Source organism: Coregonus clupeaformis, chromosome 34, assembly GCF_020615455.1.
Source record: "Coregonus clupeaformis isolate EN_2021a chromosome 34, ASM2061545v1, whole genome shotgun sequence".
NCBI classification, from domain to species: Eukaryota; Metazoa; Chordata; class Actinopteri; order Salmoniformes; family Salmonidae; genus Coregonus; species Coregonus clupeaformis.
In genome coordinates, this window is record NC_059225.1 from 32,443,314 (window position 1) to 32,469,976 (window position 26,663).

The window sequence follows — 26,663 nt, forward strand, 5'->3', positions numbered from 1 at the left end:
AACTCTCTCTCTCTCTACCCATTCCCTATTGAATAAGTGAGTCTTTCTATTTAACCCCAAAACACGCTACAAATAGTCCATTCAACATTACCAAACCAACTACTCCATCGTACCCATTCGATCAATACATCAGCAGTGGAATTTACACTCATAAATGCAGATTGTTACTCCATGCCTTGAAATGATAAATAGATTTCCACCAATAGCATATTACAATGATTTCTCATCTTACCCTCTAACACAAAATGAAGTTCCCTCACTGTACTACGTTAGCTCTACCATGATAATTAGTTCAATTGAACCCTCCATCTGCTTTGTACTATATTATACATTACATCTAAAACAACATTAGTTATGGTCAGTTTATGTGTTTCTTGTTTTCAATATTCTGCCGTTAATTAAGGTCCTTTAGTCTATTTATTTAAATCAAATAATTCCCACCTAATTAGTTAAAGTTGGTGCACGTTTATATTTAAACGATAAACCGAATTATTTCAGTCTAATTGTTTGAAAGCAGTGTTCTTACTGTGCCACACATCAAATGGTAAATCAAAACAAATAAACCAAAGTGTTTCAATTATTTAACCAATGGTTGATACATCAAATTAAACGCCACACATCAAATGGTAAATCGAACGAATAAACCCAAGTGTTTCAATTATTTAACCAATGGTTGTTATATCAAATCAAGCGCCACACCATATTACTTCAATTTACTTATTTAAAACCAGTGTTATGCTATGTCAAACATTAAACATTACAATTCAATTATATCAGTTCAAATGTTTCAGTTTAGTCATACTAGTTATTCATTATTTTACCTTCATATTCCCATTTGTTATTAACGGGTTATACGGTTTAAGCAACCACAAACCCAACAGTTATTCACAAATTATACAGTTTGGACAGCCACAGACGTCTTAATATACAGGTTTATTATTTTTAATAACCCCTATTCACTATTTTATTTCATCTGTGATCATTCGCGCACTCATGCATACAACAACACCCAGTGTCCCCCTGATCCTAGCCGTATCTAGCCCTCTGATACGTGTCAGTAGCGTAACACTATCTAAAATGTAAGTGCCCGTTATGATCCTAGCCGTATCTCAGTGGATATGTGCCACTAGCCAACGCCCTTAGCCAATAATTCCCTGTGTCTCCAGTTCTCACCCCTGGTGATCCTAGCCTGGGGACTTCAGTATTTTCTCAGAACCTAGCCATATCTCTCTGGATATGTGTCAAAGAAACAATACTCAACTAAAATTTTGGCGCTCCTCTGATCCTAGCCAATAATTCCCTGTATCTCCGAACCTTAGCCGTATCCTCGTAGTTACGGACCTTGCCGGTAGATGTCAGTATTGTCTCCTGAACCTAGCCGTATCCACAGTTACGGACCTTGCCGGTAGAACCAATACTCTCTGGTACCATGGTTTAACATCACATTTACCAAAGGTTTATTTGTCACAATATTGTGCTTATCTACTCATAATAGTTTCATAATTTAGTTCACTTACATCAACCAGTTGTTTCACAAAATTAATTTGGATAAAGCCAATGTGCAGATCTTTAGTTATTTAACAATAGGTATCTGCTTACCTTTGTAGTGGTCCGGACTTTTTGTGAAACACACAGTCCAATGAAAGAGGTGACCAAATGGGCCGGACAATACCCAGCGAAGTCCCTTCTACCAGATCACGTCGGAAGTCACCAATTGTCAAAGTTGCGTCAATTCAAATCTGGCATTAGGAACAAAAGAGGTCAACACGACTAAGATATACTAGTTATTTTAATTAATGCAAAAACCTTCAATGGTAAATATGATGTTTCGTATATACGGGCTCTTTGAAATACCTCGCAGGGCACTTCAGAGAACTAAATCCATTGTTTCAGATTGTTCTTCAAATACTCTTACAGAGAGAGTTTCCCACCTCTCTGCTGGCCAATCAGAGTAGAGACTTGAGCGTGGTTTAGACTTACTCAGCCTATCCGTTGGCGCACCGGCTGTTCCCCGCCTCTTCTGTTACCAGGCATACGTTTATCATAACAACCTGTCATAGTGAGAAGAGTGCAAATGTATTTATGTTTTCAATAAACATTGTAGACGAAATATAGCTTACATGTTGTCAACAATCTAAGCCAACCTCTGTTTTGCTCTATGGTTGCGCGTGTCGTTTTTGTTGCTAAACAACCAACCTGTCTATAGAGACAAAGGAGCGTACAGGAGAACATAGAGAAAGAGAGAGAACACAGGTATTTTGGTTAGTGATAGGTTGACTAAATGTTAATCAGGTTTAAGATTGAGTGAACTGCTAATATCATTCAGTTCAATTCAACTAAACATATTATTTGCCTGTTGTTCATATTGCTTGTGTGTGTGAGAGTATGTGTGTGTTCAGAATACTCTATATTGCTACGGCACTAATACTATTCCGTCTGTGTAATAATATTGGAGATCCAGGAAAGCAGAACTTCAGACAGCAAGGAAGAGAGGGGAGCGAGAGAAAGGAGCAGACATGACAGAGAGAGAACATAGAGATAGAGGGGAGGCCCACACAAGACAAACATGTATCATATTCCTCTCAAGCCAAAGGAAGTAGTTGTTGCTAAACATGACCTATCAAAAAAAGAAAGATGCCACTTCTGAAATGTCCTTTGTCTATACACTGTTAGACCCTGATCAGTGTCCAAACCTTTGACTGGTAGTGTATACACTGTTAGACCCTGATCCCATCACAGAAGGCAATCATACAAGCCGCGCTGACAATCCCAGTTAGAAGCTGCAGCATTAAGAGTCTACATTCCTGGCTTAGGAGCACAATGACCCAAGATAGTATTTCTTTGTCATGATCATGCATTCTAACACGCTTGGGAAAGAGTGATGTCATTGACAGGTTTGCACAGCTGACAAATAGGCGGTAAGTAGCTTTGTTTTACTTTAGTAACGCAACACACGCACAAAGAGTTCGGATGTTTTACCTACAGTATCATTTTGTTTCATTTCATTTCTAATCTGCATGGATGGACTAACATCCTTTTACTGTGTAATATAACTCACAAACATTGTGGATATTTAGTTGGAGAAAGGATTGTATGCTGGTACATGTGTGTAAAATTGTGAAGTGTTGTCACTGGGGGGGATGTATTTGTTTTTGTGTAATTAAATAGGTAGAAATGTTGTCCAGCAGCTAATTGACCTGTACAGGCCCAACATAATCCAAAAGATGGTACCCTAAAATCCCAATCCTGCTATATTGTACGTAACCACAACATTATTTAATGCAAAACATTAATTTGTGGTCTAGGCTGCCACCCTTTGGATTATGTTGGAACTGTACAGTGACGCACGACAAACGGACATTAGTTACCAGTAATGTGACCAACATCAACATTAAGCTTTTTTTAAATTACAGATCAAATATTGGACATGGTTTATGGAAATATTGCAACAAAATAATACATACTTTTCCCCAAAAAACATCTTCAATGAAAAGGACGATATAGTTATGCACTACTTGATTTTTATAAAAATTATTAACAGTAGCTACACATTTACTTAACACCATATTCCATGGGTTTACTGACCACAAACCATTGATTTAATATTAAGAAGTGTTGATTATTACTGCGCAAGTGTTAGGGGGTGACAAAAGACTTTGAGCAAGCGATTCCCACCATTTGCTCCTCTCGCGACCGCACAGCACAGCAATGACTTTCAAAAAGTTGAGGACAAGCGAGAGTGGGGACAGTACATTCACATTTATGTCAGAATAATTTTCTAAACATTTTGTAATCTGTTCAGGTCGCAAACTATTATTTTTTCTTTTCTCTAGAGTGCAGCTGCTAGCTAGCTAAGTAGCTAGCTAACGTTACAACACTGACAGAAGTGGGTAGCTAAATATCTTTGGCTAGCTACAAGGCGGGAAAGTATAGCTAAGTGATTTGCTAACTATCTAACTTGCTGTATGGGTTAACTAGCTATCTAACTATCATAGTTCGTGAGAAAGGGGCATTAATAAGCCACTAAGAAGGGGAGATGAGGACAATGAGTTGGCCAAATGTAGCTAGTTAATTACTACTGGTGTTTAGCTAGTCATTGGCTAAACACCGCCTGTAGCTAACGAACGTTAGTTATGTAGCTAGTTAGCTAACGTTAGCAAATATTTTTTCTATAGCAGCTAACGTTAGCTACTCTGGGTAACGTTACCTGCAGTCAAATGCTAAGTTGCCTAGCTAGTAAACAAGGTGGGAAAGCATAGCTAGCTCTTTTACCAACTAGCTAACTAGCTTGCTGTAGTTATCCAACTATCATAGTTAGCTAACTAGCTCGTAAGAGGGGCTTAATATGGCGCTAAGAGAGGGGAATGGGGTTGGCTAAATGTATCTACTGTTGATGCGCCAGCACGCACTTTTCTGCCGTGATACATTTGATTACTGCACCATTTGTATTAGTTAGTTAGTCAAACATGTTTTAAGCGCGAAAAATCATGATCAGGTCCAAATGTTGTTTAAACTTCCACCCCCTCTCTGTGTGTGCATCTGTGTCTGTGTGCACTCTCACTTACAAATGCAGAAGAAAAAAATAAATAAATAGAGTGGTGTATTCTCCTTACCAGAGTTTTGTTAGGCTGTGCTGCATTTCACTTTATTGCTGAGTGACAACTGTAATAGGTAGCTAGTGATATTGTCATACCAGTGGCATAACTGATAACTGTCATGGTAGGATAATATCAACAGGACTGTTTTTACAATATGTTGCCAAGGCTTATTTTTGCTTTTTTCACAGATCAGCATTGTGTTGGTGGGCTGTTACACAAGTTACTGTATGTCATGTAACAGTTGTTTTTTTGCATAGCTGATGTTAAAACATAAAATACATTTGAAGAAATGTCATTCTAAAACGCTATACAGTATATCAGGACGATCCGATACGTATGTAGATACGATACAAGAATGATATGTTCAGTTCCTCTGTAGGTCAATTGGTAGAGCATGGCGCTTGTAACGCCAGGGTAGTGGGTTCGATCCCCGGGACCACCCATACGTAAAAATGTATGCACACATGACTGTAAGTCGCGTTGGATAAAAGCGTCTGCTAAATGGCATATTATATGTGTCTATACAGGGAAAAAACGATTCAATGTGGTTATATTTAAGGCCTGTGCATGAGAACCTTGTATGAGAAGGAATGAGAAGTGGCCTAATACTGCATTTTATTAAATCAAAATAATATTAAATCCAAAAACAATGCATGCACTAACACAACTATATGTTAAAAGATTTGAAGATTATGAAATGTATTACTGTGAATCACAGAAGACATGCCTTTTTTGTGGCCCTTCCTTTGGGCTACAGGTTTATAACTACATGTTTGAGTTATAGGCCTACATTGTAATACGAAATGACATCCCCTCAGTGTACTTTAAATCATCCCTGCTTGTAAGGAAAGGGATGAGTGAATTACGATGTTGGGGGAAAAAGTTATTCCAGTGGTGTTTCAGTGATGCTCAAAGACACATTCATGCAAGATGTATAAACCACAAACTCCAAAATAACTATTTCACTAATGTAACCAGCTTTCTGATTGTTACCCCTCTTGATCCTTTTTGCCCTTGTTAGTCTGTGGTTTCTCTGCCAGTTTCTCAGATGTGGGGACATCATCTGGTTTTGCCTCATCTGCTGTAGCAGTGGGTTGCTGCAGGGTCTCCTGCTTGCAGAGAGCCAGGGCAGCCTCTTTCTTGTCTGTGGTTGTGGGTACAGCATCAGTTTTGTCCTCCACCATCTTTTCTTCCTCCTTCTCAGTCTTGTTTTCCTCTTTCTGCCCCTCCTACTCTGGAGGCTTCAGGATTACAGAATTTTAGGAAGAACACACATATACAGGTCAATAATTTTGCCAATATCTCTGGATTTCACAACCCTCTAAAAGGATAAACATGACGATGAGGCTCGCCCCACTTCTTCTGAAGGTGTTGAACTAAACTGACACATTGTAGTGAGATAAGCCCTAGTCTCTTGTGACAGATTGTTATACCAGTTCTGGGTTCTGAGATTACCGTAATTTTCGGACTATAAGCCGCGCCTTTTTTCAAATTTTTCGACCCTGCGGCTTATATAACGGTGCGGCTAATCTATGGATTTTTACAGCTAACGGCCACTAGAAGACCTCCTAAATCTATGGATTTTACAGGTTACAGTCCACCAACTTTAACTCTATGGACTCTATGACCGGTCCTCGCCCCCCAACTTTAAGCGTCGGGCTCCAGCAGGAAAAGCTGGAGGCCGGAAAAGAGTGAGACAGGTAGCGCGCAAAAGTAAAAGTGGAACCGAGAGTGGTACGAGAGACAGAACGAGACAGAACGAGAGCAAGACAGACAGACATTACGAGAGCGAGACAGTTTGTCTCTTTCCCGACAATCCCCTCTGTGCACGAACCCTTACATATGGTAATTAAACATTAAAACACCTGCGGCTTATAGTCCAGTGCGGCTTATATATGTACACATCATTCAATATCATTCAATTTAGCTGCTGCGGCTTATACTCCGGTGCGCCTTATAGTGCGGAAAATACGGTATATAAGGCCTGACTCATGACTGATCAGAAATGAGTCTACACTGTTTTTAGACAACTTACAGATGTAGGATCTTAATTTGATCACTTTTGTTGCTGAGAATTTTCCTGCACAGCAGGAAATGCAGATGGGCTTCATGATTTACATAAATTCACTGAAAACCCACACTAACACATGGTTATATTAACTGTATTGCACTTTTCATGTAGCCTACTTTTGGCCAACTAAGCCTAACCACTGATTAAGCAACATTATGGACTAAATGTTTAAATAAATCAGCATTTATTCACATTAAAATAATTTTGTGTTAGAGGTATAAGGGTAAGTATTTTCTTGCACCCGTTGTTTCCTCACCCTCTCTCTTATGCATGTTCTTCCCAGTGACTGACTTCCTCCTCTCTGATGGAGTGGTAGTTCTACTTTTAGAACCAATGATCACGTTACCATCAGCATCAGTCAAATAGGAGGTCACTCCCAAGTCCCCTTTGCCTTCTGTTACAACCAACCGGTAAATAGAAAAGGGTTAACGCACGGACACACACACACACTTTAGCTCATGTCTGAAAGCAGAGAGAAGCCTTTTCTACCACATAGAAAAGCCTACAGCGAAAAAAGTTTAAGAATACAACAGAGATAAGATAAGTGACTGGAACCTGGGACTGTATTCTTAAAGCATCTCAGTTTGTTTAGCCTTTCAGACTATAATGATTATGATTGTATGAACATGTGGGACCTGATCCTTTATGGATATGGGCCCTGGTATGCTTGTTTCAGACATATGGTTCATACTGACTAACCCACATCCTGGTCCATCCACATGTTAGAGGTATGTGACAGGCTGCTCTCATTATATTCTGGTGACTTAACACTTTATTTGTTTTAATGTCATTACAATCACATTCCCTGGTTCTACCATCCATATTTTCCGGTCAATGACTCTAAAATGGTGGCACAGACAGACTAAACATATGACTAAGACTTTTTCCATTCAGCACTCATAATGTGGTCGTGTGTAAGTTGCGGATACGTTGTTTGTTTCCTTTATCATGGTGGCTTGGAGCACTGTACATCATATCATAGACCCTATATAGCAGTATACAGTGCATTCGGAAAGTATTCAGACCCCTTGACTTTTTCCACATTGTTACGTTACAGCCTTATTCTAAAATGGATTAAATTGTTTTTTTTCTTTTCAATCTACACACAATACCCCATAATGACAAAGCAAAAATAGGTTTTTAGATTTTTTTGCAAATGTATTAAAAATAAAATACGGAAATATCACATTTACATAAGTATTCAGACCCTTTACTCAGTACTTTGTTGAAGCACCTTTGGCAGTGATTACAGCCTCAAGTCTTCTTGGGTATGACGCTACAAGCTTGGCACACCTGTATTTGGGGAGTTTCTCCCATTCTTCTCTGAAGATCCTCTCAAGCTCTGTCAGGTTGGATGGGGAGCATCGCTGCACAGCTATTTTCAGGTCTCTCCAGAGATGTTCGATCGGGTTAAAGTCCGGGCTCTGAATGGGCCACTCAAGGACATTCAGAGGCTTGTCCCGAAGCCACTCCTGCGTTGTCTTGGCTGTGTGCTTAGGGTAGTTGTCCTGTTGGAAGGTGAACCTTCGCCCCAGTCTGAGGTCCTGAGCGCTCTGGAGCAGGTTTTCATGAAGGATCTTTCTGTACTTTGCTCCGTTCAGCTTTCCCTCGATCCTGACTAGTCTCCCAGTCCCTGCCGCTGAAAAACATCCGCACAGCATGATGCTGCCACCACCATGCTTCACCGTAGGGATGGTGCCAGGTTTCCTCCAGACGTGACGCTTGGCATTCAGGCCAAAGAGTTCAATCTTGGTTTCATCAGACCAGAGAATCTTGTTTCTCATGATCTGAGAGTCCTTTAGGTGCCTTTTGGCAAACTCCAAGCAGGCTGTCATGTGCCTTTTACTGAGGAGTGGCTTCCGTCTGGCCACTCTACCATAAAGGCCTGATTGGTGGAGTGCTGCAGAGATGGGTGTCCTTCTAGAAGGTTTTCCCATCTCCACAGAGGAACTCTGGAACTCTGTCAGAGCGACCATCGGGTTCTTCATCATCTCCCTGACCAAGGCCCTTCTCCCCCGATTGCTCAGTTAGGCCGGGCGGCCAGCTCTAGGAAGAGTCTTGGTGGCTCCAAACTTCTACCATTTAAGAATGATGGAGGCCACTGTGTTCTTGGGGACCTTCAACGCTGCAGACATTTTTTGGTATCCTTCCCCAGATCTGTGCCTCGATACAATCCTGTCTCGGAGCTCTACGAACAATTCCTTCGACCTCATGGCTTGGTTTTTGCTCTGACATGTATGTAGACAGGTGTGTGCCTTTCCAAATAATGTCCAATCAATTGAATTTACCACAGTTGGGCTCCAATCAAGTTGTAGAAACATCTCAAGGATGATCAATGGAAACATGATGCACCTGAGCTCAATTTCGAGTCTCATAGCAAAGGGTCTGAATACTTATGTAAATGTTATATTTCCATTTAATTCTTATACATTAACAATTTTCTAAACACCTTTTTTTGCTTAGTCATTATGGGGTATTGTGTGTAGATTGATGAGGAACATGTTTGATTTAATCCATTTTAGAATAAGGCTGAAACGTAACAAAATGTGGAAAAAGTCAAGGGGTCTGAATACTTTCCGAATGCACTGTATTTTCCTGATAGAGGCCTTCTTGGCCTTCGGAGACTAGATGACCAACAGACAATATCAGACAAGTGAAAAGGAGACTGAAGCAGAGAGTGAAGAGTGGGGTGCCATAGAGTGGGAACAAAACACAGAGGAAGAGGAGGTGAGGAAATACATGCTCCATTTTATTAGTCCTTCTAGTGAGACAGGGGATAGAAGTAGTGATGTCATAATCACTACATAGTGACAATGGAAGTGTTGTCATAATCACTACTAAGTGTCAGGGGAGGTGATGTCATAATCAGAGGGAGTGGTGTCATAATCACTACAGTGAGAGAAGGAGTGATGTAATAACACTACTGAGTAACATAGGTGGTGACATCAATCAGTACACAGTGAATGAAATGGAACAAATAATTACATTGAATTCATTTGAATTAACACAAATGTGTATGTGCCTTTTTAGTACATCAATTCCTCTTCTTTTTTAGCTATAGCAACATCCCACTGGGCACAGACGTCAATTCAATGTCTATTACACGTTGGTTCAACTTAATTTCATTGAAATGGCGTGGACACAACATTGATTCAGCCAGTGTGTGCCCAGTGGGATATTGTAATTAGGGCTGTCAAACGATTTTAAAAAATGTAATCGAGTTAATTCCAGGATTTGCTGTGATTAAGTCGCAAATTCAGAATTTGCTCAAATTGAGCTGTATTTTAAGATTCTTTCTACAAAAAGGATTACAATAATATTGATGTCTTGATTTTGTCCAAAGTAACAGTAAGCAAAATCAATTAGATTAATTAAGCACACTTCCTTGAACCTAAATGTCAACTTGTTTACACATCACACTGTTGTTTTTAGCTGTATAGATGATGATGTATTTTGGATGTTTTCAGTGTAGTTTGAACGCTTTCAGACAATGCGATTAGTTGTGAAAAATAAATGTGTGCACTCAAATGAATAAATGTTAACTCAGGTTAGCTGATTAACTCTGACAGCCTTATTTGTAATACATGGTGGAAATGCTATGAATGTATAACTAAACTCATCGTTGTGTCAAGATAAAGGAAACGACCTTTAGAAAGATAAAATGCTGAAACAGCTCTTCTATTATTTCTCTCTGAACCTTTAGACATTTCATGCTGACTAAAACGATACACCTTTTCAAACTGGATTTAAATACTGTTTATACTACCATAAAAACCATCTCAAACCAATGCTCAGGACTCGGTCTGTTTTTTATACATGATATTTACGCAAAGATTGAGGTCTTCCTTATTTCTTGCCAGCCTTCTTTCTTTCTTCTTTATTTCTTGCTGTCGGGGCTGAAGACACTTATGGTGAAGTCTGCGCTCTCTGTGCCGTACTTGTTCTTCACCAGGATGCTGTACTTGCCCGAGTCTGTCGTGTTCACCGTGGTGATGGTGAAGCTGGCATACTTGCCCGACTCGAACTTCATGAGGTAGTGGTCATCCGACACAATCTCCCTCTCGTTCTTCAGCCAGACGACCTCAGGCACGGGGTCGCCTGAAATGTTACAGGTCAGGTTCAGGGCCTGGTGGGAGAGAGGGAGCGAGAGAGACGGTGTCACACATTATGGTCTATGGATCACATAGATATACAGTAGTGTGCGTCCGAAATGGTACCCTATTCCCTCTATAGTGCATTACTTTTGACAAGAGCTCTGATCAAAAGTAGTGCACTATGTAGGGAATACTAGGGTACTGTAATGGAAAATTATTTGAGTTATCCTTTTCCTGTATTTGATATGGATTGATATGTAATAAACATGATTGTATGTGCGGGGTGATGCACACCAATGCATTCCCTTGGTGAATGGAAACAGGAGTTAACCATGTATCTTTAAGTAACATATTTAATAAAGTAGTTTTGCACCAAGGGGTGGAAAGAGTACTGAAATATCCTACTCAACTAGAAGTCCTGTTACTTTAATGAAATTTTACTCAATAAGAAGTCAATCATAAAAAAATTACTTTAAAAAGACATGTAAAAAAAAAAAGAGTACTGAAATATCCTACTCAAGTAGAAGTACTGTTACTTACATTACATTTTAGTAGAAGTAAAATTACTGACTTAAAAATGTACTTAAAGTACAAGTACTAAAATTAAATTAAATGCTTTGTAAAGAAAAATGCAGAGAGAAAGAAAATAGAGAAATAATTGAAAAGTAAAACATGTAATAATAAAATAAATAGATTCTCAATGAGTAACGATAACTTGGCTATATACAAGGGATACAAGTACCGAGTCGACATGCAGGGGTAAGAGATAATTGAGGTAGATATGTATATATAACTAGGAATAAAGTGATGGATAGTAAATATTAGCAGCAGCAGCATTTGTGAAGAGTCAAAAAAGTTACTGAAAAAAGGGTCAATGCAGATAACCAAATAGCTACCCGGCCTAACTATTTAACAAACTATTTAGCAGTCTTATGGCTTGGGGGTATAAGCTGTTCAGGGTCCTGTTGGTTCCAGACTTGGTGCATAGGTACCGCTTGCCGTGCGGTAGCAGAGAGAACATCCTATGACTTTGGTGGCTGGAGTTTTTGACAATTTATAGGGCCTTCCTCTGACACCACCTGGTTATGGAGGTCCTGGATGGCAGGGAGTTCCAAGCAGAACCAAGCAGTTGCCATACCAAGCAGTGATGCAGCCAATCAAGATGCTCTCAATGGTGCAGTTGTAGAACTTTGAAGATCTGAGGGCATGCCAAATCTTTTCAGCCTCCTCGGGGGGAAGAAGTGTTGGCATGCCCTCTTCATGACTGTGGTGGTGTGTTTGGACCATGATAGATCCTTAGTGATGTGGATACCGAGGAACTTCAGGCTCTCGACTCGCTCCACTACAGTCCCGTCGATGTGAATGGGGGTGTGCTTGGCCCTCCGTTTCCTGTAGTCCACGATCAGCTCCTTTGTCTTGCTGATGTTAAGGGAGATGTTGCTGTCCTAACACCACACAGCCAGGTCTCTGACCTCCACCCTATAGGCTGTCTCATCGTCGTCGGTGATTAGGCCTACCACCGTTGTGTCATTGGCAAATGATGGTGTTGGAGTCGTGCGTGGCCACACAGTCGTGGGTGAACAGGGAGTACAGGAGGGGACTAAGCACGCACCCCTGAGGGACCCCCGTGTTGAGGGTCAGCGTGGCAGATGTGTTGTTGCCTACCCTCACCATCTGGGGGCGTCACATCAGGAAGTCCAGAATCCAGTTGCAGAAAAAGGTGTTCAGTCCCAGGGTTCTTAGCTTAGTGATGAGCTAAGAGGGTACTATGGTGTTGAACGCTGAGCTGTCGTCAGTGAACATCATTCTCACATAGGTGTTCCTTTTGTCCAAGTGGGAAAGGGCAGTGTGGAGTGCAATGGAGATTGTGTCATCTGTAGATCTGTTGGGGTGGTATGCAAATTGGAGTGGGTTCAAGGTGTCTGGGATGATGGTGTTGATGTGAGCCATGAGGAGCCTTTCAAAGCATTTCATTGCTACAGATGTGTGTGCTACGAGGTGATAGTCATTTAGACAGGTTACCTTAGTGTTCTTGGGCACAGGGACTATGGTGGTCTGCTTGAAACATGTAGGTATTACAGACTGGGTCAAGGAGAGGTTGAAAATGTCAGTGAAGACACTTGCCAGCTGGTCAGCGCATGCTCCGAGAATGCGTCCTGGTAATCCGTCTTACTTTCATCGGCTACGGCGAGTGTAATCACACAGTTGTCCAGAACAGCTGGTGCTCTCATGCATGGTTGAGTGTTGCTTGCCTCGAAGCGAGCATAGAATACATTTTCCTCATCTGGTAGGCTTGTGTCACTGGGCAGTTCGCGGCTGGGTTTCCCTTTGTAATCCATCATAGTTTGCAAGCCCTGCCACATCCGACGAGCGTCAGAGCCGGTGTAGTAGGATTCTATCTTAGTCCTGTACTGATGCTTTGCCTGTTTGATGGTTCGTCGGAGGGTGCTCCTTCAAAGCGGCAGCTCTAGCCTTTAGCTCAGTGTGGATGTTGCCTGTAATCCATGGCTTCTGGTTGGTATATGTACACTGTGGGGACGATATCGTCGATGCACTTATTAATGAAGCCGGTGACTGATGTGGTAAACTCCTCAATGCCATCGGATGAGTCCCGGAACATATTCCAGTCTGTGCTAGCAAAACAGTCCTGTAGCTTAGCATCCGCTTCATCGGACCACATCAATATTGAGCGCATCACTGGTACTTCCTGTTTGAGTTTTTGAATGTAAGCAGGAATCATGAGGATAGAGTTATGGTCAGATTTGCAAAATGGAGGGCGAGGGAGAGCTTTGTATGTGTCTGGAGTAAAGGAGTTTATTCCGCCTCTAGTTGCACAGGTGACATGCCGGTAGAAAAGCAGTTTTCCTGCAGTAAAATCATCGGTCACTAGGAGTGCTGCCTCTGGATGAGCATTTTCTTGTTTGCTTATATACAGTGGGGAGAACAAGTATTTGATACACTGCCGATTTTGCAGGTTTTCCTACTTACAAAGCATGTAGAGGTCTGTAATTTTTTATCATAGGTACACTTCAACTGTGAGAGACGGAATCTAAAACAAAAATCCAGAAAATCACATTGTATGATTTTTAAGTAATTAATTTGCATTTTATTGCATGACATAAGTATTTGATCACCTACCAACTAGTAAGAATTCCGGCTCTCACAGACCTGTTAGTTTTTCTTTAAGAAGCCCTCCTGTTCTCCACTCATTACCTGTATTAACTGCACCTGTTTGAACTCGTTACCTGTATAAAATACACCTGTCCACACACTCAATCAAACAGACTCCAACCTCTCCACAATGGCCAAGACCAGAGAGCTGTGTAAGGACATCAGGGATAAAATTGTAGACCTGCACAAGGCTGGGATGGGCTACAGGACAATAGGCAAGCAGCTTGGTGAGAAGGCAACAACTGTTGGCGCAATTATTAGAAAATGGAAGAAGTTCAAAATGACGGTCAATCACCCTCGGTCTTGGGCTCCATGCAAGATCTCACCTCTTGGGGCATCAATGATCATGAGGAAGGTGAGGGATCAGACCAGAACTATACGGCAATGACCTGAAGAGAGCTGGGACCACAGTCTCAAAGAAAACCATTAGTAACACACTACGCCGTCATGGATTAAAATACTGCAGCGCACGCAAGGTCCCCCTGCTCAAGCCAGCGCATGTCCAGGCCCGTCTGAAGTTTGCCAATGACCATCTGGATGATCCAGAGGAGGAATGGGAGAAGGTCATGTGGTCTGATGAGACAAAAATTGAGCTTTTTGGTCTAAACTCCACTCGCCGTGTTTGGAGGAAGAAGAAGGATGAGTACAACCCCAAGAACACCATCCCAACCGCGAAGCATGGAGGTGGAAACATCATTCTTTGCGGATGCTTTTCTGCAAAGGGGACAGGACGACTGCACCGTATTGAGGGGAGGATGGATGGGGCCATGTATCGCGAGATCTTGGCCAACAACCTCCTTCCCTCAGTAAGAGCATTGAAGATGTGTCGAGGCTGGGTCTTCCAGGGCAACTAAGGACTGGCTCCGTAAGAAGCATCTCAAGGTCCTGGAGTGGCCTAGCCAGTCTCCAGACCTGAACCCAATAGAACATATTTGGAGGGAGCTGAAAGTCCATATTGCCCAGCGACAGCCCCGAAACCTGAAGGATCTGGAGAAGGTCTGTATGGAGGAGTGGGCCAAAATCCCTGCTGCAGTGTATGCAAACCTGGTCAAGACCTACAGGAAACGTGTGATCTCTGTAATTGCAAACAAAGGTTTCTGTACCAAATATTAAGTTCTGCTTTTCTGATGTATCAAATACTTATGTCATGCAATAAAATGCAAATTAATTACTTAAAAATCATAATGTGATTTTCTGGATTTTTGTTTTAGATTCCGTCTCTCACAGATGAAGTGTACCTATGATAAAAATTACAGACCTCTACATGCTTTGTAAGTAGGAAAACCTGAAAAATCGGCAGTGTATCAAATACTTGTTCTCCCCACTGTACAGCTCGTTGAGTGCGGTCTTAATGCCAGCATCGGTTTGTGGTGGTAAATAGACAGCTACGAAAAATATGGATGAAAACTCTTTGTAAATAGTATAATCTACAGCTTACCATGAGGTATTCTAACTCAGGCGAGCAGAACCTCGAGACTTCCTTAATATTAGAGATTATTCAATTACAGTAACGACAGTAGTTGTAATTCGTTACTTTACACCTCTGTTTGCACCTGTTAGTCTATCATTATCTGTTGTAACTAAGTACCTTTGACCTGTTTAACTGCCAGTATCAAATGTCTGCCAGTGTTGAAAGTTATGGTTAAAGTTTGACACCAGACTAGATTCGAGGACACACTGATAATGTATCTGTGACACTGTGATTCTGTATCAGCTGATGTTATGATTTCCTACAAGCCTCTTAGGCTGGTGTTTACAGAACATTCGGTGCTGTGTGATACTGGCAGTTAGACATTTTCTTTGCTTCTGTTCTGGAGGTGTCTCCCTGTTGCAACATGTATTAAACCAGATTGATTTTGATTGTCTATCTGCGATTGCTCTGCTCTTTTATTCACTTTGAAAATCCCTATTACAGGTACCATTTCAGATGCAGCCGTAGTAGTGTCATTCACTATCAAGCCTGCATGGCCAGTTTGGGACTGTGGACATACATAGACAGATACAGATCCATCCAGACATGGTTACCTTGAGCTCCTGTATGGTGACAACATCAGGCAGGCCTCCCGCCACACGAGCACGATCTGAAACAAAGAGCACCAAATTAGGCCACTGACCTCAGATCAGTTTGAAAATATCAGTACCCACTAAAATACGGAGAGCAGCCCTCTCAACCCCATCTTATAATAACGTTTTTAAAAGTTGAGGTGTGAGTGAGTGAGAACTTACTTCTCTCTGCAATTGCGGCCGCTCTGACAATGGAAGAAACAGAACAGATTGAAGAACAAAGATAAGAGAAACAAATGCAGAGAATGTGTTTGGAGCCAGGAAGCATGTCTAAGTATAGAATTTATCTGTCTACCCACTTCCCTTCATCAAATCCTGTCAAAGACTGCCTGCTATATATACAGCTCTGGAAGAAATTAAGAGATCACTGCAAAAATATAAGTTTATCTGGTTTTACTATTTATAGGTATGTGTTTGGGTGAAATTAACATTTTTGTTTTATTCTATAAACTACTGACAACATTTCTCCCAAATTCCAAATAAAAATATTGTCATTTAGAGCATTTATTTGCAGAAAATGACAACTGGTCAAAATAACCAAAAATATGGAGTGTTGTCAGACCTCGAATAATGCAAAGAAAATAAGTTCATGTTCATTTTTAAACAACACAATACTAATGTTTTAACTTAGGAAGAGTTCAGAAATCAATATTTGGTGGAATAACCCTGATTTTCAATCACAGTGTAACGATCCCGGCAGTCTGAGTCGGGTCCTGTCTGGTGACTAGTTTTTCTGTTCGTGATCTCCAGTTTCCCGAGGGTTCGGGAACGCTCCGGGGAGCTCTCTTGATTTCCGCACCTGCATCCCATCAGCAATCTGCACACCTGGTCCTGATCATCACCCTTCTTAGGCTCTGGCCTAACATCCATTCCCTGCCGGATCGTTAGCCATGAACAGTAGGTTTACCAGAGTATCAGTCTTAGAGCCTAGCGTTAGTTTTGTTGTTTTTGCACCTTGTTGGTTTGTTGCTTACTTACCCCCGTTTTGTTCCATCTGCAGTCACCCGTCCGGAACCTTCATCCAACCTCTGCCTGGTGGTCGGCGGCTGCCGACCCAGGATGGGATCAACCACTGCACCCCCAACAACTAATCAACGCCGCCCGCTCTGTTCCCTGGATTATTCAGCATCACTCTTGAATTTGTAATAAACACTCACCTTCGTTTCAACTTACCTTGTCCTGGTCTGCTTCTGGGTTCTGGCTTAGCAACTCGTGACAGAACGATCCGGCCAGTAACGAACCCAGCGGACCTGGACTCTGTTCGCCATGCCATTACCCAGCAGGAGAAGATGTTGGGCCATCATAGCACGGTACTACAGGAGATCGCGTTGTCAGTTCGGAACCTTTCTACCGGTCTGACGGAGGTCCAGAACCAACGCAAGTGTCCGGTGGAGGATCCACTACCGGTTTCACCCATCTCGCCTGCCGCTTCTGAAGCTGTGTCCTTCCGTGAGCCCAAGGTTCCGACGCCGGATAAATATGAGGGGGAGCTGGGAAGATGCCGTTCCTTCCTTATGCAGTGTGGATTAGTGTTCGATCTACAGCCCTACTCTTATGCCACAGACAAGGCTAGGATAGCCTTTGTGATTGAGTTGCTGCGTGGTCGAGCGCTGGAGTGGGCTTCAGCCGTTTGGGAACGACAGGATCCCTGCATGGCTTCATACCAGGGGTTCACGGCCGAGATGAGGAAGCTCTTCGACCATTCCGTCCGAGGGAGGGACGCAGCTAGGCGCCTGTTTTCGCTTCGCCAAGGAACTCGCAGCGTGGCCGACTTCGTGATCGAGTTCAAGACGTTGGCTGTGGAGAGTGGGTGGAATGAGGAGGCTCTGCAAGCGGCCTTTTACCAGGGTCTGTCGGAGCAGCTCAAGGATGAGTTGATCTCCTATCCGGAGCCTAGTGACCTGGACAGCTTGGTAGCCTTGTCGATTCGGGTGGATAATCGAGTCCGAGAGCGAAGGAGGGAGAAGCAATGGGTTCCGTCCAACCGATCAGCTTCTCAGGTTCCAGTCGGGTCGTCAAACTGCGCGGCTCGCTAAAGTTGGGAGGACTTTTAGCGAGCCAGTTTCGACCTCTCAATACCTCTGTCAGACCCCGTTTCCCGGCTACCCTTATGAACAGGAATCAGAGCTTAGCGATTAACGCTTTTATCGATTCAGGTGCCGATGGAAGCTTTCTAGATGCCGAGTTGGTGGAACAGCTGGGGCTTTCCAAGGAGCAATTGCCGGAAGCCATTGAAGCTACCACTCTGAACGGCAGTAGTCTGGCACGTATCACGATGAGGACTGAACCCGGTTAAGATGCGGTTGTCGGGGAATCATTCTGAGATGATTTCATTCTTCATTCTGCCGTCTTCCCATGTTCCTCTGGTCCTTGGATACCCCTGGCTGAAGGAACACAATCCCACGTTCGATTGGGTGACGGGCAAGGTAACGAGTTGGAGCCTTGATTGTCATGCTAACTGTCTCAAGACTGCCTGCCCCCATTCGGTTCCCAGTCAGGTGATTGAGGCTAAACCCCCAGATTTGTCCCTGGTTCCCCGAGACATATCACGATTTGGGGAAGTGTTCAGTAAGCAGAAGGCTCTGTCACTCCCTCCCCACCGACCATATGATTGTGCCATCAACCTGTTCCCTGGAGCTGTCTACCCCAAGGGAAGGTTATACAGTATCTCCCGACCTGAACGTGAGGCTTTGGAGACCTACATCAAGGAGTCCCTAGCTGCTGGTCTCGTTCGTCCCTCGTCATCACCCCCTGGGGGCAGGATTCTTCTTTGTGGGTAAGAAGGATGGCTCTCTTCGACCGTGTATTGATTATCGGGGGTTGAATGACATCACGGTCAAGAACAAGTATCCCCTGCCCTTGATGAGTTCTGCCTTCGACTCCTTACAGGGTGCTACGGTGTTCACCAAGCTAGACCTACGCAATGCGTATCACATGGTCCGGATCAGAGAGGGGGACGAGTGGTTGACGGGTTTCAATACACCGATGGGTCACTTCGAGTATCAGGTGATGCCGTTTGGACTGACCAATGCTCCAGCGGTATTCCAGAGTATGGTGAACGACGTCCTGAGAGATATGATCGGTCTCTTTGTGTTTGTTTACCTGGATGACATTCTGATCTTCTCGAAGGAACCTTCCGACCACGTCCAGCATGTCCGGCAGGTTCTGCAGCGATTGTTGGAGAATCGCCTGTTCGTGAAGGCCGAGAAGTGCGAGTTTCACGCCCACACGACATCCTTTCTCGGGTACATCATCTCCAGGGGAGAGATTAGGATGGACCAGGAGAAGGTTAGAGCGGTTCTGGAATGGGCCCAGCCCGGTACGAGATTGCAGCTCCAGAGATTTTTGGGGTTTGCGAATTTCTACCGCAGATTCATCCGGGATTACAGCCGTGTGGCCGCTCCGTTAACTGCCTTGACTTCCAGTATCAGGACCTTCAAGTGGAATCCGGAGGCGGATCGAGCGTTTCTGGATTTGAAGAGGCGATTCACCAACGCACCGATTCTCTCTCAACCGGACACGGCCCGTCAGTTCGTCGTTGAAGTGGACGCGTCTGATGTGGGAGTTGGCGCCATCCTGTCGCAGCGATGCTCCACGGACAGTAAACTCCATCCCTGCGCCTACTACTCTCGTCGCCTTTCGCCTGCGGAGAGGAATTACGATGTGGGTAACCGGGAGCTTCTCGCGGTGAAACTTGCCTTGGAGGAGTGGCGCCACTGGTTGGAGGGGGCGGAGCAACCGTTTATTGTCTGGACTGACCACAAGAATCTTGCTTACGTGCAATCGGCTAAACGTCTCAACTCCCGTCAGGCCAGGTGGGCGTTGTTTTTCGGACGATTCAAGTTTTCCCTGACGTTCCGACCTGGATCTAAGAACGGCAAGGCGGACGCCTTGTCCCGGATGTTCTCCAAGACGGAGGAGAGTGGGTCCAAGACCGAGACAATTCTCCCCCGGAACTGCGTCGTGGGAGCAGTTATGTGGAAGATTGAGGAGGAGGTGCTGGCGGCCCTTCGGACTCAGCCCGGTCCCGGTAACGGTCCACCCGGTCGGTTGTTTGTGCCTGAGTCGGTTCATCCTGCTGTCCTCAAATGGTCCCACGCCAGCAAGATGGCTTGTCACCCTGGCGTGGCTCGGACAATGGCGTTTCTTCGCAGACGTTTTTGGTGGCCTGCCATGGCCGAGGATACTTGGGGTTTTGTTGCTGCCTGTCCAGTGTGTGCGCAGAATAAGAGTACCAATCGGCCCAGCTCTGGACTACTTCACCCCCTTCCTATTCCCCGGCGACCATGGTCGCATCTGGCCCTGGACTTCGTCACTGGGTTGCCCGCTTCTGAGGGGAACACGGTCGTTCTGACTATCGTGGACAGATTCAGCAAGTTCGCCCACTTTGTGCCAATTGCCAAGCTTCCCTCTGCCTCGGAGACGTCCGAGATCCTGGTTAGGGAGGTTTTCAGGGTCCACGGTTTGCCCAGTGATATCGTTTCCGACCGTGGCCCTCAGTTTACCTCTGCTGTCTGGAAGTCCTTCTGTTTGGCCATTGGAGCTACAGTCAGTCTCACATCTGGTTTTCACCCCCAATCCAATGGTCAGGCGGAGAGAGCCAACCAGAAGATGGAATCCACGCTACGCTGCCTGGTCTCTTCCAACCCCACCTCCTGGGTCTCTCAGTTGCCTTGGGTTGAGTATGCCCACAATACTCTCCCTACATCTGCCACTGGGATGTCTCCCTTCCAGTGCCTGTATGGCTACCAACCTCCCCTGTTCCCTTCTCAGGAGAAGGAGCTCTCAGTGCCTTCTGTTCAGGCCCATATTCGTCGTTGCCACCGGACCTGGCATCGGGCCAGAAAGGCACTCCTTAGAGTTTCAGACCGGTATCAGCTCCAGGCGAATCGTCGCCGGATCCCCGCTCCCACCTATTCCATCGGAGATAGGGTCTGGTTGGCCACACGGGATCTTCCGTTACGGACTGAGTCTAGGAAGTTGTTACCGAAGTTCATTGGTCCGTTTGTGGTGGAGAAGGTGATCAATCCGGTGGCAGTTCGACTCAAACTCCCGAGGACGCTCAGAGTCCATCCCACCTTTCATGTCTCCTGCCTCAAGCCTGTTTTCCTCAGTCCTCTGTTGCCTCCTCCGCCTCCTCCTCCTCCTCCTCGGATGATCGGAGGTGGTCCTGCCTACACGGTGCGTCGCATCATGGATTCCAGACGGCGGGGCCGGGGTTTCCAGTATCTCGTGGACTGGGAGGGGTATGGTCCTGAAGAGAGGAGTTGGATTCCGCGGCGACAGGTCCTAGATGCTGACCTCATCAGTGACTTCTACCGCCTCCATCCTGGCGCTCCGGGGGAGTCCGCCCGGTGGCGTTCGTCGGAGGGGGGTACTGTAACGATCCCGGCAGTCTGAGTCGGGTCCTGTCTGGTGACTAGTTTTTCTGTTCGTGATCTCCAGTTTCCCGAGGGTTCGGGAACGCTCCGGGGAGCTCTCTTGATTTCCGCACCTGCATCCCATCAGCAATCTGCACACCTGGTCCTGATCATCACCCTTCTTAGGCTCTGGCCTAACATCCATTCCCTGCCGGATCGTTAGCCATGAACAGTAGGTTTACCAGAGTATCAGTCTTAGAGCCTAGCGTTAGTTTTGTTGTTTTTGCACCTTGTTGGTTTGTTGCTTACTTACCCCCCGTTTTGTTCCATCTGCAGTCACCCGTCCGGAACCTTCATCCAACCTCTGCCTGGTGGTCGGCGGCTGCCCGACCCAGGATGGGATCAACCACTGCACCCCCAACAACTAATCAACGCCGCCCGCTCTGTTCCCTGGATTATTCAGCATCACTCTTGAATTTGTAATAAACACTCACCTTCGTTTCAACTTACCTTGTCCTGGTCTGCTTCTGGGTTCTGGCTTAGCAACTCGTGACACACAGCTTTCATGCGTCTTGGCATGCTTTCCACCAGTCTTTCACATTGATGTTGGGTGACTTTATGCCACTCCTGGTGCAAAAGTTCAAGCAGCTCGGCTTTGTTTGATGGCTTGTGACCATCCATCTTCCTCTTGATCACATTCCAGAAGTTTTCAATGGGGTTCAGGTCTGGAGATTGGGCTGGCCATGACAGGGTCTTGATCTGGTGGTCCTCCATCCACACCTTGATTGACCTGGCTGTGTGGCATGGCACATTGTCCTGCTGGAAAAACTAATCCTCAGAGTTGGGGAACAATGTCAGAGCAAAAGGAAGCAAGTTTTCTTCCAGGACAACCTTGTACGTGGCTTGATTCATGCGTCCTTCACAAAGACAAATCTGCCCGATTTCAGCCTTGCTGAAGCACCCCCAGATCATCACCGATCCTCCACCAAATTTCACAGTGGGTGCGAGACACTGTGGCTTGTAGGCCTCTCCAGGTCTCCGTCTAACCATTAGACGACCAGGTGTTGGGCAAAGCTGAAAATTGGACCTTACTCCAGTCCTCTATGGTCCAATCCTTATGGTCTTTTGCAAACCTCAGCCTGGCTTTCCTTTGCTTTTCATTGATGAAGGGCTTTTTTCTAGCTTTGCACGACTTCAGCCCTGCCCCTAGGAGCCTCTTTCGAACCGTCCTCGCCGTGCACTTTACCCCAGCTGCCGTTTGCCGTTCTTTTTGTAGGTCACTTGATGTCATCCTACGGTTGTTGAGTGACATTCTAATGAGTTGGCGGTCATCCCGGTCAGTAGAGAGTTGTTTTCGCCCTCTGCCGGTCTGTAGCTTTGTTGTCCCCAATGTCTGCTGCTTGACCTTGTTCTTATGAACCGCCGTCTTTGAAATTTTAAGGATGGAAGCAACCTGACGCTCACTGTATCCCTCTGCCAGTAAAGCCAGAATTGAACCCTTCTTTTCCTCACTCAAAACTTTCCTTTTCAACTCTTTTGACATGGTCAATAGTTATTTTTTGATTAATATTACTTTTGAGATACTATTAGCACTGTTTTTGCCACCCAGCTGGTCCTATTGCAAGAGGATAGTGATGACCACAGCAGTGGTTTTTATACTTTTCCTTGTTAAATAAGATTTGGTTCAGGTGATCACCTAATCAGTACCTAATTCAGTAGAATGAGGTGTGCCTGTGTTGGAATTCAACAGACACTGGAATGGAATGGCTGTCATACATGTAGAGATGCTGATTTAAGAAAAATTTGCAGTGGTCTCTTAATTTTTTCCAGAGCTGTGTGTGTATATATATATATATATATATATATATATATATATATATATATATATATATATACATACTCAGCAAAAATGAAACGTCCTCTCACTGTCAACTGCGTTTATTTTCAGCAAACTTAACGTGTAAATATTTGTATGAACATAACAAGATTCAACAACTGAAACATAAACTGAACAAGCTGACTAACAGAAATGGAATAATGTGTCCCTGAACAAAGGGGGGGTCAAAATCAAAAGTAACAGTCAGTATCTGGTGTGGCCACCAGCTGCATTAAGTACTGCAGTGCATCTCCTCCTCATGGACTGCACCAGATTTGCCAGTTCTTGCTGTGAGATGTTACCCCACTCTTCCACCAAGCAAGTTCCCGGACATTTCTGGGGGGAATGGCCCTAGCCTTCACCCTCCGATCCAACAGGTCCCAGACGTGCTCAATGGGATTGAGATCCGGGCTCTTCACTGGCCATGGCAGAACACTGACATTCCTGTCTTGCAGGAAATCACGCACAGAACGAGCATTATGGTTGGTGGCATTGTCATGCTGGAGGGTCATGTCAGGATGAGCCTGCAGGAAGGGTACCACGAGGGAGGAGGATGTCTTCCCTGTAACGCACAGCGTGGCGATTGTCTGCAATGACAACAAGCTCAGTCCGATGATGCTGTGACACACCGCCCCAGACCATGACGGACCCTCCACCTCCAAATCAATCCCGCTCCAGAGTACAGGCCTCGGTGTAACGCTCATTCCTTTGACGATAAACACGAATCCGACCATCACCCCTGGTGAGACAAAACCGCGACTTGTCAGTGAAGAGCACTTTTTGCCAGTCCTGTCTGGTCCAGCAACAGTGGGTTTGTGCCCATAGGCGACGTTGTTGCCGGTGAGGTCTGGTGAGGACCTGCCTTACAACAGGCCCACAAGCCCTCAGTCCAGCCTCTGTCAGCCTATTGCAGTCGGAGCACTGATGGAGGGATTGTGCGTTCCTGGTGTAACTTGGGCAGTTGTTGTTGCCATCCTGTACCTGTCCCGCAAGTGTGATGTTCGGATGTACCGATCATGTGCAGGTGTTGTTACACGTGGTCTGCCACTGCGAGGATGATCAGCTGTCCGTCCTGTCTCCCTATAGCGCTGTCTTAGGCGTCTCACAGTACGGACATTGCAATTTATTGCCCTGGCCAAATCTGCAGTCCTCCTGCCTCCTTGCAGCATGCCTAAGGCATGTTCACGCAGATGAGCAGGGACCCTGGGCATCTTTCTTTAGGTGTTTTTCAGAGTCAATAGAAAGGCCTCTTTAGTGTTTTCATAACTGTGACCTTAATTGCCTACCGTCTGTAAGCTGGTAGTGTCTTAATATTCATTAATTGTTTATGGTTCATTGAACAAACATGGGAAACAGTGTTTAAACCCTTTACAATGAAGATCTGTGAAGTTATTTGGATTTTTACGAATTATCTTTGAAAGACAGGGTCCTGAAAAAGGGACGTTTCTTTTTTTGCTGAGTTGTATTTATTTAATATATATATATATATATATATATATATATATATATATATATATATATATATATATATATATATATATATATATATATATATATATATATATATACACATACATATATATACATACATACATACATACATACATGCACAAAGAGAGTGGCTGAAACACCAAAAATAGCAATTAGATGAAAAGAAGGACAGGTGTAAAGAGTACTTACTGACACATCTGCCATGTACAAAAATTCACAAATTGTAGGTCACTTACTTGAGCCTCTGGAATTCAGCATATGCGTCGTCAAATGCTGCAAGAAAAAGAGGAGGTTAGTAAGCCTATCAAAGCATTAGTGAAGGGGAGAAGCTGCCTAATTCAAACATGTACAGTGGGGAAAAAAGTATTTAGTCAGCCACCAATTGTGCAAGTTCTCCCACTTAAAAAGATGAGAGAGGCCTGTAATTTTCATCATAGGTACACGTCAACTATGACAGACAAAATGAGGAAAAAAAATCCAGAAAATCACATTGTAGGATTTTTTATGAATTTATTTGCAAATTATGGTGGAAAATAAGTATTTGGTCAATAACAAAAGTTTCTCAATACTTTGTTATATACCCTTTGTTGGCAATGACACCGGTCAAACGTTTTCTGTAAGTCTTCACAAGGTTTTCACACACTGTTGCTGGTATTTTTGGCCCATTCCTCCATGCAGATCTCCTCTAGAGCAGTGATGTTTTGGGGCTGTCGCTGGGCAACACGGACTTTCAACTCCCTCCAAAGATTTTCTATGGGGTTGAGATCTGGAGACTGGCTAGGCCACTCCAGGACCTTGAAATGCTTCTTACGAAGCCACTCCTTCTTTGCCCGGGTGGTGTGTTTGGGATCATTGTCATGCTGAAAGACCCAGCCACGTTTTCATCTTCAATGCCCTTGCTGATGGAAGGAGGTTTTCACTCAAAATCTCACGATACATGGCCCCATTCATTCTTTCCTTTACACGGATCAGTCGTCCTGGTCCCTTTGCAGAAAAACAGCCCCAAAGCATGATGTTTCCACCCCCATGCTTCACAGTAGGTATGGTGTTCTTTGGATGCAACTCAGCATTCTTTGTCCTCCAAACACGACGAGTTGAGTTTTTACCAAAAAGTTCTATTTTGGTTTCATCTGACCATATGACATTCTCCCAATCCTCTTCTGGATCATCCAAATGCACTCTAGCAAACTTCAGACGGGCCTGGACATGTACTGGCTTAAGCAGGGGGACACGTCTGGCACTGCAGAATTTGAGTCCCTGGCGGCGTAGTGTGTTACTGATGGTAGGCTTTGTTACTTTGGTCCCAGCTCTCTGCAGGTCATTCACTAGGTCCCCCTGTGTGGTTCTGGGATTTTTGCTCACCGTTCTTGTGATCATTTTGACCCCACGGCGTGAGATCTTGCGTGGAGCCCCAGATCGAGGGAGATTATCAGTGGTCTTGTATGTCTTCCATTTCCTAATAATTGCTCCCACAGTTGATTTCTTCAAACCAAGCTGCTTACCTATTGCAGATTCAGTCTTCCCAGCCTGGTGCAGGTCTACAATTTTGTTTCTGGTGTCCTTTGACAGCTCTTTGGTCTTGGCCATATTGGAGTTTGGAGTGTGACTGTTTGAGGTTGTGGACAGGTGTCTTTTATACTGATAACAAGTTCAAACATGTGCCATTAATACAGGTAACGAGTGGAGGACAGAGGAGCCTCTTAAAGAAGAAGTTACAGGTCTGTGAGAGCCAGAAATCTTGCTTGTTTGTAGGTGACCAAATACTTATTTTCCACCATAATTTGCAAATAAATTCATTAAAAATCCTACAATGTGATTTTCTGGATTTTTTTTCTCATTTTGTCTGTCATAGTTGACGTGTACCTATGATGAAAATTACAGGCCTCTCTCATCTTTTAAAGTGGGAGAACTTGTACAATTGGTGGCTGACTAAATACT

At 44.3% G+C, this 26,663-nt stretch overlaps 1 protein-coding gene and 1 long non-coding RNA gene across 3 annotated transcripts in view; both read right to left on the reverse strand.

Annotated features, from left to right (window-relative positions):
* Positions 1-5,618: 5,618 nt before the first annotated feature.
* Positions 5,619-7,696, reverse strand: LOC121549604. The gene is made up of 2 exons (XR_005996840.1): positions 6,926-7,696; positions 5,619-5,839 (listed from the first exon to the last, which is right to left on the reverse strand). It is a non-coding gene; the product is annotated as an uncharacterized LOC121549604 (long non-coding RNA).
* Positions 7,697-9,397: 1,701 nt separating this feature from the next.
* Positions 9,398-26,663, reverse strand: part of LOC121550019 (M-protein, striated muscle) — a 51,409-nt gene continuing 34,143 nt past the window's right edge. For both annotated transcript variants that reach the window (XM_041862079.2, XM_041862080.2), the window contains 4 exons: positions 24,962-24,998; positions 16,161-16,183; positions 15,960-16,015; positions 9,398-10,795 (listed from right to left, as the gene is read on the reverse strand). In XM_041862079.2, coding sequence (XP_041718013.2) covers positions 10,547-10,795; positions 15,960-16,015; positions 16,161-16,183; positions 24,962-24,998 — 365 coding nt within the window. In that variant the 3' untranslated portion in view covers positions 9,398-10,546. The remainder of the gene's footprint in view (positions 10,796-15,959; positions 16,016-16,160; positions 16,184-24,961; positions 24,999-26,663) is intronic.